The sequence below is a fragment of the Oryzias latipes genome, chromosome 19 (genome assembly GCF_053564925.1).
Source record: "Oryzias latipes strain Hd-rR chromosome 19, Olatipes_Hd-rR_3.1".
NCBI lineage: Eukaryota > Metazoa > Chordata > Actinopteri > Beloniformes > Adrianichthyidae > Oryzias > Oryzias latipes.
In genome coordinates, this window is record NC_136255.1 from 28218810 (window position 1) to 28231864 (window position 13055).

The window sequence follows — 13055 nt, forward strand, 5'->3', positions numbered from 1 at the left end:
TGATTTGTTCTTATTTTTATTAGGTGTTCCCAGTATAAACCGGACCGTAGCTCAGGGGGCTGGGGGGAGGGTAAACATGTGGATGTTGTTCACAGGAACCAAAATGCTCAGTAAACTGCTTGGGACACAGTGAGAGGAAAGTGTTTCTATGTAAATGAATGTTTCCCTTCAGGGTTTCATCTGGAACCCTTCAGATCCGTCGGACATTTGGCTGCAGCAGCTCTGACGCCTGGCGGGTTTGGTAGAACCGCTCTAAGGAGTGGTCCTTGGTCCTGAATCGGCCCCTCAGTGAAGGGTCGTTGGCGACCCCCATGGGGGGTCTTCCTTTTTGCCTGTGTGGGACCCCCCCCCTGTGCTCCTGGGCGCGTTCAGCTGCTCTGAGCGGCCGTTTGCTGCTCTTCATGGTTTCAGTGTCCTCGTCTTAGATCACCAAACATGTGGGAGCTGAGCTTCAGCATAAGTGGACCTCCTGGTTCCTGTGAAGACAAACGCGTTGCCAGGCGCCTGAGCGTCAGATAAAAATAAAGGAGCGTCTTATGGTCTTCTGTGTGAGCGAAGGCTTGCAGAAGACCAGTTTCTATGCCAATAAGCAGCAAATCATGCAACCACATGAAAAAAGGAGGTCATGGAGGAGCAGGAGGAGGATCCAGACAGACTTTATAACAAACACAGCGACCATGAAGAGACTCCGCCCCGTTAATGTGAGCCAGCTGGGGTTAGAAATGAAGACTTCCTTGAGAAGGACCTGAGAGTTCTGGTTCCTGAAGGAGGTCTGACTCTGATGTTGGTAGAATGTGGAGCACCAGACAAAGTTCTTCTTCTTCCACATCTGATGGTTTAAGGTGAAGATCTCCTTCAAAGACAGACATCGTCTAACAGAGAAGTCGGAGAGTCCAGAGAGGAGGCGGGCGAAGATTTAAGATTTCTGTCACCAGCAGGTCTTTGTGTCTGCTTGAGATGCTGAGCAGCTGATTCCTCTGTGGTCTGAAGTCATCGGACCCAGAAGGAGCAGGAATGAACATCAGAGGTCCAACAACCAAACCAGGAGGAGCTCCGCATGCCATGCAGACTCCAGCAGCATACCATGCTTTTGCTGAGTCAGCATTGGTGCCGGTGCCGTCCCGGTGCTGCGGTGCGGTCTGGAGCCAGACTGGGGGGTGTCTGAAGGCTGAGGTGAGGAAACGTGCCCGACTGGATTCCAGTGCTAACAATCCAGACGCCGTTCCACTGATGAAGAAGACCTTTCCTCCTCTTCTCCCAGAAACAAATGTCTGCCATTCCTGGTCATGTAGGGAGCAGAGTTAAGGTCTGAAGCTCCGAAGAGACCGGAAGGCACAAGGTCCAGGATCTTCTGGGCTGTGAACCCGTCTGGGTTTCAGAACTAACTGGCCATCAAAGAACCTCCAAGTTTTTCTTCTCTTTGGTTTTTTAATCGTTTTCATCCAGAATGTCTGCTGTGAGCCGCCATCTAGCTTTAAAGGAAACTTACCAAAGAGCCGCTGGAACAGGACCGGAAAGACAGATTCTGCTGGTTCTGATGGCCAGTTAGTTCTGAAACCCAGACGGGTTCACAGCCCAGAAGATCCTGGACCTTGTGTCCAGCGTCACTCTAAAGCTCTGGTGGCTTCCAGGGGGCAATAACGTTTGAGCCTTTGTTTGTCGACGGATCATGTAGAACCGGTCCCTGGTTCTGATGCTGCTGTCTGGGATTTCTGCCATCACACACACACAAAGAACCAAACACTTTCTTCCCAGCTTGCTTTTCAATCAGCCCTCTGTCATTGAATTGTTTTGTCCATTATGTTGCATTTTAATATCCTGTCTTTGAACAGCTGCTGCCGTGGCAACGCCTGTGTTGTGAGCAATCTAGAACCTCAGAGGGGCTTTGTGCCGGTTCTGTCTGTCAGGATTACTCACGTGAGGAGAGGCTCGCTGCTGCTTTTCTGCTCTCTTCATTCACTCATCTTCTTGCGTTTGTTCCCTTTCGGGGTCACGGGCTGCTGGAGCCTATCCGGCCAATGCGGGCGAAGGCAGAGGACGTCCTGGAAGGGTCGCCAGTCTGTCGCAGGACCCTGACGCTTTCATGGGACGCTCATTTTAGCAGCTTCATTGACTCTGCTGGACAAACTAAGCAGATAAAAGATCAGCCTCTCAAAGTAAAACCTCCATCAAAAAGCCAAATCTGTCCCAGTCTGAGGCTGACCCCAGGACGGGACCGTAGGGTCCAGACTCATGTGACGAAGGTCAGGATGAAGGTCACCCTCTTCTTTATTGTTTGAAGTGCACTTTTCAGAGAATACATACATATACTTCAGGAATACTTCAATACAAGTACAGTGCAGGATTGTGGTGTTGTCTTTGGGATCACATGCTGCAACGCTGCATCAGCTGAGTGAGGCTTCAGGGTCGGACGCTCCACACAGGCTCCAGGCCCGCTCGGTGAACTCATGATTGAGACAATGGCGACATCTACTGGCTCCTCAGAGAGGTACTTTTCACTAAAGTAAAATAATATATCCTTATAACATAAGCGCTGACAGGAGAACCTACAGCGTCTTCAGATCAGTGCAGACGTCTTCATCACAGGAAACCGGGTTCCCTCGTCTTCTTCCAGCATTCAGAAAGGCCCTGAGAGTCTTTAGAACAGAGTCTGTCTCCTTTCTGTGGGACGATCACAGGCAGCAGCGTCACGGAGTTTCTTCAGAAATACACCTCATTTCATTCTTTCTGATGTCTATTTGAACCCTTTGTTGCCCTCAACAGTCAAAATGAGGCAGAAGATAAATCCTGACTCGTTTCCACTGAAGCCCCCCTCCCATGAAAACGCTGCTTTTGGTGGTTTTAACGAGTTTTAACGAGCAGAATCAGCAGCAGACCAAAAAGATTAGACTTGCAATGTAGAAATTACACTGGGTGGGGCCACAAGCTCTCAGTACAGAGGAGGGGAAGGGGGGCGGGACTGCTCCACACCAACGGTCCCGCCCACAACTCAGAGGTGAATTTCTGATGAAGTCCTGCCGCTCTGCAGAAACTATGTCCTAGAAAAGGACGGAGGATCTTGGATTCTGGCTAAAAACAGCCTCATCGTAATGAAACGGGAACACTTTCCAATAGATCAGAAGATGATCCGAGCGGGACGTTACCCAAAGAGGATTCGCCCCTCAGGCTGTAGGGCAGTGGGTTTGGAACCGGCATCCGTCCCCGTCTGGATCCATCAGGAGGGAAATCTGCAGTATTTGGCTGTAGGAGCAGATAAACATGAAGACTTCCCTGAGTTTTCCTGAAAACACTCAAATCCTTTTCTTGTCTCTAAATTCCTCATTTCCAGCTGTTTTTGATGGAACTTTGGTTTTCCCGTTTCATTTTTCTCCAAGGCCAGGTTTTCCTCCTTCAGGTCCGCTTCGGTCCAGACCCATAAACTCTGGGAAAACATCTCTGTGCCAATGAGAAGAAAAGGTCACGTGTTTTATGCCATGAAATGTCATAAAGCAGCAGCAAAATCTATTCAGTCGCTGTTGCATATTTTTGGCAGAAATTCTGGAATTGGCAGAAAAGTTGCAGATTTAAAAGTGCAGGAACCGTTTGACGGACCGTCTTCACAAATATCAAGACATCACTGAAAGTGCAGGGTACTAAAACAAAGGCACTGGTTCATAGTCCTCACAACCCCCCTGCAGTCAGATTTCAGTTTCTGCTTTTGCAGCCAGCTCATTGGTCAGAGCGGTGAAGGAGCAGGCTTTCCCCAACTGGTAGAGGTCACTGGACGGTTCCTGCAGATGCTCCTCTGACCTGTTCCCGACTCCTCCTGCCTTCCTCTGATCAAACTCTGCCGTTATCTGCGCCAAAGTCTTCCCTTTGGTCTCCGGCAGAGTCAGCCCCAAAACCACGGCAGACACCAGACAGACGACCAGGAACGGCAGGAAACAGAAATCCCCCAAACCGCTGACGATGAAGGGGAACAGCATGCCCACCAGGAACAGGCTGATCCACATCAGAGAGCCAGCCACCATGTACGCCGCCGGCCGAGCCGCCTGGTCGAAGATCTCAGCGGGTAGGATACCCGTCACCCCGGCGGGGCCCAGCCCGAAGCTGAGGATGTAGGCGAACACGCAGGCCATGCTGAGGTAGGACATCCCAGCCACGCTGCGGCTCTGCAGGCTGAGCGCCACGGTGAAGACCACGCTCCAGCAGCTCATCAGGCTGTAGCCCCCGATGAGGAGGTACCTGCGGCCCACGCGCTCGATCAGGAGGTTACTCAGGATGGAGGCGGTCAGCTCAGAGGCCCCCGTGCCGATGGTGACGTACTGAACCTTGTCGGGGGGAATCCCCGCCTCCAGGAAGATGTAGGAGGCATAGAAGTAGATGGAATCGTTGCCGCAGAGCATCATGGCGCTGCTGGCCGTCATGACCGTCCGGAGCTGCAGGCGCAGGTCCTGGTCCCTGAACAGAGACAGCGGCGTCTTTGCAGGAGCGGCCGATCCCGAACCGACAGCTGCCAACATCTGCTGCTCCTGAAGCATCTCCTCTATCTCCGAGGCAGGAGCTTCGCCACCGCGGAGTCTTCCCAGGGCCTTGACACACGCCGCCCTATCTCCACGGTCAATGAGAAGGTAGCGGGGGCTTTCGGGGAACCAGGGGAGGGAGACCAGCTGGATCAGGGCCGGAAAAGCATTGCTTGCTAGTAAATAAGGCCAGAGCGGCTCTGTGCCCAGAAGCTCGCTGAGGCCCACCACTTGACCCAGGAAGATCCCTAAAGCGGTGAAAACAGCCGAGGAGAACGCCACAGCCCCTCGGAGGTGCTTGGGGGCGCTTTCTCCAAAGTACATGGGCTGGACGTTCATGCTGACGCCCGAGTTCATCCCCACCAGGAAGCGAGCCAGGATGATCACCTCAAAGGAGCGCGCCGTCCGGCACGTGAGCACCAGCACAGCGCCGACAAGCAGGAAGGAGTTGTTGAAAAGCAGAGACTTCTTCCTCCCAAACCTGACCGCCATGGGGCCTGCCAACAGGGCACCGAGCAGGCCCCCCAGCGAGAAGGCCGACACGATCAGGGTCCAGACCAGGGTCACCTGTGAGGTGTCCAAGGCCACACCCCAGCGCTCCAGGTAGGTGTCATTGATGAAGGTCTGGATGTAGCTGGTGGGGGCGTTGATGATAGAGATGTTGTAGCCGTACTGGAAGGTTCCTCCAATGGCAGCAGAGCACACGGTCAGGGCCAGAGTGCGGGCACTTCCTGCAGGTGGGCGGCCTCCTTCAGCCTCGTGTTCTGCTGTGGAGCTCATCTGAAGCCCTGCCGTCTGCCTACAGCCGACGCTTCATCGCAGGTTCCTCAGGGTCTCCTCGTCACACTCTGTTCAGCCGGGAAACGTCCTTGGCGTGGATGATAAGACTCATACTTCTGTGGATGAAGCCGGTCGACGAGCATAGTAAACCCTGGGTCTGTGCTGTAAGGCATCGTTCACCCTAATCCAAATCTGAATCGTTTCAGCAGAAGGAAAAACCTGGTGGAATGCCCCGGGCAGACTCCACAGACCAGGCATGTCCAAAGTCCGGACCGTGCTCAAATTTCCACCGGCCTGCTGGCTCCTGTCATAAAATAATGATATCCGGCCCCCAGCACTTTATAAAAGCTGTTTGCACAGGTCTTCATTGTGGTTAGCCAAACAACATTTTCCCCTCCATCACCAAGAGACCTGCTGTCTACGACGAGCTAACCGGGAATCTACGGTGTGAAAACCTGACCGTCTGACAGGGATTTTGGTAAAACATTTAGATTTGCTCCAAAAGAAGAAATGAAAAGTAAAATGTTCATTTTAATTAAATCTAATGCTACTAAAATGGTTAAAAGAAGGTCAGGCTGAACGGGTGGCCATCACATCCGTTTGGACACCCCTGCTAGAGACTGTTAGAACAATGGACGGATCGAGGTGTGACGTCACCCGGGGGGGGGGGGGGGCTTCTGCAGTTAAAAAAGGAGCAAAGAGTTTGTTAGACGTTTGGCCTCAGTTTGTCATGTCTGTAATGAGTCTGATAAATCTGTGTGAATTCTTTATTGCTTTGACTTTAATGCTTGGAATCAATCAATCATTAATCAGTACTACTTCTAAGAAATATTTATTGTAAATTTGTTTTTAATAAATAAAATTGTGAGACCTGTCACCTTCAAGTCTGAACTGAGGAAAAAGAACAACGAACTGATTCTGCCGGTTCTTGCACATGCGCGTTGGTTTCAGGCAAATGATTGGCGGAGAAGGTACGTGACCATGACGTCATAAGGCCGTGCTGTCGCGAGTCTTTGGAGGAAAGATGTGAGTGATCGATGCTTTTATTTACATGAACGGTTTATTGTCGTTAATGGGGGGGGGGGTCTGGCAGATGTAACGGTCTTGAACGGACGCGTTGGGGGGGGGGGGGGGTGAGGGGGTGGTGAGCGGGAACGTTTGCTCAGAAATATCGCGGGTTCAGGATGTGGACTCAATGGCTGCTGGGGGGGGGGGGCAGAACCGATAAATTACAACAAACACAACGATCAAAGAGAGCCGCGGCATGAACGGAGTGCTTACGTCATGACTGTAGGGCGCCAACACGCATTTTAACGCGGTGCGCGCAAATGTTGTTGAAACGCACGAGTTTGAGCATGCGCAGTGGGCTGTGGTGTTTTTTTCACCCCCGCCCCCCCGGGAATCCCTGAAACTGAAGCCAGTGACGAAGAAAGATGCTTGTCTTAGAACCATGTGACGCATGCGCGCGCACGTGCTCAAACCTTCAGCATGGACATAAGGCAAAGGTTCTGATGAAGTGTCGGATCTCATGACCCGTTCTGGTGGAGAAGAGGCAGAACAGATCAGAGGTTCTGGTTCTGCAGAACCAAACTCCTGGTTTGGACTTTAGCGGCTGCTGCTGCTTAGAACACAGATGAGGAACGAGTGACGTTCTGTTGGTCCTGAACATCCTTCAGGACGTCCTGCAGATGTCCTCAGGTCTGAACCCACGCTGGACTGACGCTGGTGGAGGTCCGTTGGGAGCCGAGCCGGTCCCCTAGCAGCCGAGCCGGTCCCCTAGGAGCCGAGCCGGTCCCTTAGGAGCCTAGCCGGTCCCTTAGGAGCCAAGCCGGTCCCCTAGGAGCCGAGCCGGTCCCCTAGGAGCCGAGCCGGTCCCCTAGGAGCCGAGCCGGTCCGTTAGGAGCCGAGCCGGTCCCTTAGGAGCCTAGCCGGTCCCTTAGGAGCCGAGCTGGTCCCCTAGGAGCCGAGCTGGTCCCCTAGGAGCCGAGCCGGTCCGTTAGGAGCCGAGCCGGACCCTTAGGAGCCGAGCCGGTCCCCTAGGAGCCGAGCCGGTCCGTTAGGAGCCGAGCCGGTCCCTTAGGAGCCGAGCCGGTCCCTTAGGAGCCTAGCCGGTCCCTTAGGAGCCGAGCTGGTCCCCTAGGAGCCGAGCTGGTCCCCTAGGAGCCGAGCTGGTCCGTTAGGAGCCGAGCCGGACCCTTAGGAGCCGAGCCGGTCCCCTAGGAGCCGAGCCGGTCCGTTAGGAGCCGAGCCGGTCCCTTAGGAGCCGAGCCGTTCCCCTAGGAGCCGAGCCGGTCCCCTAGGAGCCGAGCCGGTCCCCTAGGAGCCGAGCCGGTCCCCTAGGAGCCGAGCCGGTCCCCTAGGAGCCGAGCCGGTCCCCTAGGAGCCGAGCCGGTCCCCTAGGAGCCGAGCCGGTCCGTTAGGAGCCGAGCCGGTCCCTTAGGAGCCGAGCCGTTCCCCTAGGAGCCGAGCCGGTCCCCTAGGAGCCGAGCCGGTCCGTTAGGAGCCGAGCCGGTCCCTTAGGAGCCGAGCCGGTCCCTTAGGAGCCGAGCCGGTCCCCTAGGAGCCAGGCCGGTCCGTTAGGAGCCGAGCCGGTCCTTTAGGAGCCGAGCCGGTCCCTTAGGAGCCGGGCCGGTCCGTTAGGAGCCGAGCCGGTCCTTTAGGAGCCGAGCCGGTCCTTTAGGAGCCGAGCCGGTCCTTTAGGAGCCGAGCCGGTCCGTTAGGAGCTGCCGTGTCTTCCTCCATCAAGAGGGAGGCGATGTTTGGATTGTGCCGCATCTCACGCCATCTTCCTCTTCCTCACAGGGCGCCGTCCCCGACGAAGAGGAAGGAGGACGACAAGAGCAAGCCGCGAGGCAAGGAGAAGTCAGGAGCCACCAAAGAGGCCGGGGACAAGGAGCGTGGGCGGAACAAGACCCGGCCCCGGCGCAGCGCCTCCAGCAGGAGCAGCAGGTCAGAGGAGGCTCAGAGAGGAGCGCCGGCGTTGTGACTTCCTCCTGACGGCGAATGTCTCTGCAGGTCCAGCTCCAGCTCCAGCAGCAGCTCCGGCTCCAGCTCCGGCTCCTCCAGCGGTTCCAGCTCCTCCGCGTCCAGCCACTCGGGCTCCTCCAGCTCCCGCTCCTCTTCCTCCTCCTCCTCCTCGTCCTCGCCGAGCCCCAGCCGTCAACGGCATAACAACCGGCGCCGCTCTCGGTCAAAGTACGGAACTTATCTTTACCGGTACGTTCTTTCTCTGGAGCATCCACCGCCATTAACGTCTGAACGTTTCCCCAGATCCAAATCCGCCAAGAAAGACGAGCGGGAACGCCGGCGGAGAAGCCCCACCCCCAAACCCACCAAGGTGTACCTGGGCCGGCTCACCAGGAATGTCATCAAGGTACCAAAGGAGCTCAGGAGCGCAGTCATCCATGGATGGATGGAGGAGGTCACTTCCTGTGACCTCCTCCATCCATCCGTCTCCGGTTTCCTGTCTGATGGATCCCGGCGCTCTGGTCCGCTCCGGTCCGGTCCGGGGGGTGAAGCGGCTCAGACCTGAGGCTCTCCGTGTTTCTTGAAGGAGCACATCCATGAGATCTTCTCCACCTACGGGAAGATCAAGATGATCGACATGCCTGTCAACCGCGCGCACCCCCACCTGTCCAAAGGCTACGCCTACGTGGAGTTCGAGAGTCCGGAGGAGGCGGAGAAGGCGCTGAAGCACATGGATGGAGGTACGGGGCAGGGGGGACGTAGGGGGGGGTGCGGGCGCCGCAGTGACGCTGTGTTTTGGTCCTCAGGTCAGATCGACGGTCAGGAGATCACGGTCACCGCCGTGTTGACCCCCGTCATCCGACCCCTGCCTCGCCGGCTGTCTCCTCCCCGCAGGATGCCTCCCCCGCCCCCCATGTGGCGGCGGACCCCCCCTCGAATGAGAAGAAGGTGCGGTCCAGAGGTTTTTGTCAGACTTAACTTTGTTGCCATGGAAACGGTAAGCAGATGCAGTGACTGATGGAAGATGATCTTCTGTCCTTCAGATCTCGCTCTCCTCGCCGCCGCTCCCCCGTGCGTCGTCGATCTCGATCTCCGGGCCGCCGCCGCCACCGCTCTCGCTCCAGCTCCAACTCCTCCCGTTAGGGGGGCCCCTCCTCCTCCTCGTCTCTCCATCTTTGATCAAACTTTTAAGCCGTTTGATTTTACTTGAGGGGGAGTGGCTTAAGCCCATCTCCGCCCCTTTCCAGTGGCGACATAAAGCCGGTCAGTTTTCCGTTTGATCCTCTGTGCAGTGGCGTGATGAGGTCACGCCCCAAAGGTTGTGCTTTTTCTGTACTTTGGTTTGTGATGAAGCCCCGCCCCCTCCTGTAACTGTTGCATTTGGTTTCAGAAATAAAGTTTTGTCGTACGGCGCCGCTCTGCTCCCGTGTTCTGCGTCTAAAGCATAAATGATGGCCGGTTTGGGTTCAGCTGTTCTGTTAGCGTGAACGTCAGGAATGACGGTAAATATGATGTAAACATCAGAATGTTGTTTACATGAAGATGAACAGCCGTGTTGGAATTAGTAGAAAATTAGATGATGGAGAAACAAGTTATGACGGAAAAAGACAACATTTGATTTGAATGTTAATAAATCTGCAGCAGCAGGGTCTTTTATTTTGAAATGAACTTTTATTTTGAAAGATAAAATTCAATATAGAAAATTATAGATGATAATTTAAATAATAGAAAAGGACACTTAAAGCTACATTTTATAACTGGATGGATCAACAAAAGTTTGAAATGTAGAAGTGGGACTTGACTGTATAAGTAAACATTAACATACATGTACATATGCACATGTATGTGCTCAGATGTAGACCCCTGGTCTGGACAAATACAGAAACTGCAGGTGTTTGCAGCAGGAAGTGATCTGGCCGCTGGACTGACCAATCACAGCTGGAGTATTTGGGGGAGGAGCTTTGACTGGGCAGCAGTGACCCCCTCAGGAGTGGGAGGTGTGTGCAGGTGCGGCTCTCTGTGCTCCTTCCAGGTGAGTTGGGGCTGGTTTCTGCAGAAACCTCTGCGCCGTTTGCACGGCTCCAGGTCGTGAGTCCGTCCTCGCCGTCGCTGCCCTGCAGGACGCCATCATGTCGTGAGTCCGTCCTCGCCGTCGCTGCCCTGCAGGACGCCATCATGTCGTGAGTCCGTCCTCGCCGTCGCTGCCCTGCAGGACGCCATCAGTGCTTCCGCCCGCTGGTCGGCGAGCAGGTCATGTTCTTCCTGAAAACTGCATAGAACCTACAGTCTACACCAGGGGTCGGGAACCTTTTTGGCCAAGAGAGCCATAAACGCCACATATTTTGAAATGTAATTTCGAAAGAGCCATATAATAATGTAGTGTCCCTTCCCCACACTGAGGCACGGAGACTTAACCTCTTTTAAAGTTCTTTATTCCGATTACTGCAGACCGCAACAAACGCCGTTCAATTAATTCAGCAACTCCTGAATCTCTCCCGCCGAGACGAGAGCGCTTCTCCCAACTTTACATTCCCCTGCCCCCGCTCCAGCCCTCCCATTTCCCTTATTCGGCCCATAGCTGAACCCCATTGGTCCAAATTACCTAACAACAGGCTGAGCGACAGAACTGAGGGCCAATCAGATCTCTGCTTGACGCGTTCAATGAACTCCAGAACTTTTAACGCGGCCCAACAGCCAAGTTAAACTCAGACCGCAACGATATGTTTAAAACTAAATATACAAGTGAATGTGTGCATTTGATGTAATTTCAACATTTTTAAAGTACAATAAGTCTGTGGATTCTTTTTAATAACATTGTTATTCTGTTGCTAATAAATGATGAGTATTTCTCGTAGTAGTTCTGCTGATGGTTTAGTCTGGTTGATACGTGGTGAGTTTCTGCTTCACGCAGGCGTTGAGACTTTAACGTGATCTTAGGTCTGAATGTTCTGTAGATGTGAGACAGACTGCTCACATGCAGACGGGGAGCCAAACACACACTCACACGCTGCAGTGAGTGACGGGAAGAGGGTTTTACGTTTTTACAATCCCTGCGCGATTCACCTGCTGCCTGTCCCCACAACCCCTCACCCCCTCCCCCCTGCTTTCTTCCTCACACATCCCGTCCCCGCATCTGCGCGCTCTTTCTCAGAGACGGGAGCGCGTAGTTTTAGGCACGGCAATTCACAGGTTTCCGGCTGGTACAAACTCTGTGAAATAATAGATAATAGTAACTGATAGCGCTGGCGCAGATTTCTCTCTCTAAGCACTGTTACTACTGCGCGCCTCTGGAAGGACTGGTCTAATGAAAAAAAAAAAACTATAATTAAAGATTTGTCTGCGAGCCACATGTGACCATCAAAAGAGCCATATATGGCTCGCGAGCCATAGGTTCCCGACCCCTGGTCTACACGGTTGGCGGCGGACGGCGGCTGCGAGCAGCAGCAGGTTTGCAGGCTGCAGACGTCATGAGGACGTCACTCCTGCAGCGGAGCGTCGTCATCAGAGCCACCAGAAAAGCTTTTCTGCTTCTCCGTTTGTGAGGAGAGCGACTTAAATCGTTAGTGACCTGATGGACGTCCAGGAGCCTCAAACCGCAGCCGTGACCTCAGGCAGAAGCTGACAGCCATCTGTGGCCCCCCAGGGGGCCCCTGAGGGGACAGACACCACCTCAGCAGGTTGATTGCGTGTTGGTCTTTCAATCCCTGAAAGTCACATGGTTGATGGTTTGGTTCAGATGACGGCGGCTTCCTTCTGCAATTTCACTACCAGGAAGTCCAGACGGCGTTTGGACCTGAGCGGCGCTCTGCTCCAGACGCCTGGCTGCAGGAAGTGAGGGAACCTCTGCAGGAGCCACGGCTCCGGGGTTCCTCCTGCTGCCAGCGTCTCCCTTCATCACATTCTGCCCCCAACCTGCTTCTTTACCTCCTTTTTAGTGTTTCTGTCAAACACATGAGCATGCCTGTTTTCAATAAATAACATTTATTCACCTCATCAAACTATGAAACTATGGATTAGACAGAAAACGTCAGCTGTTGACCCAGTGTCCTCCTGCAGAACCCAGTGTCCCCCTGCAGAACCCAGTCCCCCTGCAGAACCCAGTGTCCCCCTGCAGAACCCAGCTCCCCCTGCAGAACCCAGCTCCCCCTGCAGAACCCAGTCTCCCCTGCAGAACCCAGTCCCCCTGCAGAACCCAGCTCCCCCTGCAGAACCCAGCTCCCCCTGCAGAACCCAGTCCACCCTGCAGAACCCAGTCTCCCCTGCAGAACCCAGTCCCCCTGCAGAACCCAGTCCCCCTGCAGAACCCAGCTCCCCCTGCAGAACCCAGCCCCCCCTGCAGAACCCAGTGTCCCCCTGCAGAACCCAGCTCCCCCTGCAGAACCCAGCTCCCCCTGCAGAACCCAGTCTCCCCTGCAGAACCCAGTCCCCCTGCAGAACCCAGCTCCCCCTGCAGAACCCAGTCCCCCTGCAGAACCCAGTCCACCCTGCAGAACCCAGTCTCCCCTGCAGAACCCAGTCCCCCCTGCAGAACCCAGTCCCCCTGCAGAACCCAGTCCCCCTGCAGAACCCAGTCCCCCTGCAGAACCCAGCTCCCCCTGCAGAACCCAGTCCCCCCTGCAGAACCCAGTCCACCCTGCAGAACCCAGCTCCCCCTGCAGAACCCAGTCCCCCCTGCAGAACCCAGTCCACCCTGCAGAACCCAGTCCCCCTGCAGAACCCAGTCCCCCTGCAGAACCCAGTCCCCCTGCAGAACCCAGTCCCCCTGCAGAACCCAGCTCCTCCTGCAGAACCCAGCTCCCCCTGCAG

At 54.8% G+C, this 13055-nt stretch overlaps 1 protein-coding gene and 1 pseudogene across 2 annotated transcripts; one reads left to right on the plus strand and one right to left on the minus strand.

Moving 5' to 3' along the window:
• Positions 1-2250: 2250 nt before the first annotated feature.
• Positions 2251-5421, minus strand: LOC144988001 (solute carrier family 2, facilitated glucose transporter member 11 pseudogene; annotated as a pseudogene). The gene has a single exon (XR_013651697.1). The product of XR_013651697.1 is annotated as a solute carrier family 2, facilitated glucose transporter member 11 pseudogene (transcript).
• Positions 5422-6176: 755 nt separating this feature from the next.
• Positions 6177-9664, plus strand: LOC144988005 (RNA-binding protein with serine-rich domain 1-like). Its single transcript, XM_078938022.1, has 7 exons — positions 6177-6308; positions 8085-8231; positions 8298-8477; positions 8553-8655; positions 8836-8989; positions 9056-9197; positions 9293-9664. Coding segments are annotated over exons 1-7 (828 nt in total). The 5' UTR covers positions 6177-6306; the 3' UTR covers positions 9393-9664.
• The last annotated feature ends 3391 nt before the right edge of the window (positions 9665-13055 follow it).

Bases quoted from the DNA above. Each gene is read 5' to 3' on its own strand.
- LOC144988005 (XM_078938022.1), top strand. The intron at 8,478-8,552 runs GTACGGAACTTA...ACGTTTCCCCAG, and splicing joins CGGCGCCGCTCTCGGTCAAA to ATCCAAATCCGCCAAGAAAG. The intron at 8,990-9,055 runs GTACGGGGCAGG...TTTGGTCCTCAG, and splicing joins GCTGAAGCACATGGATGGAG to GTCAGATCGACGGTCAGGAG.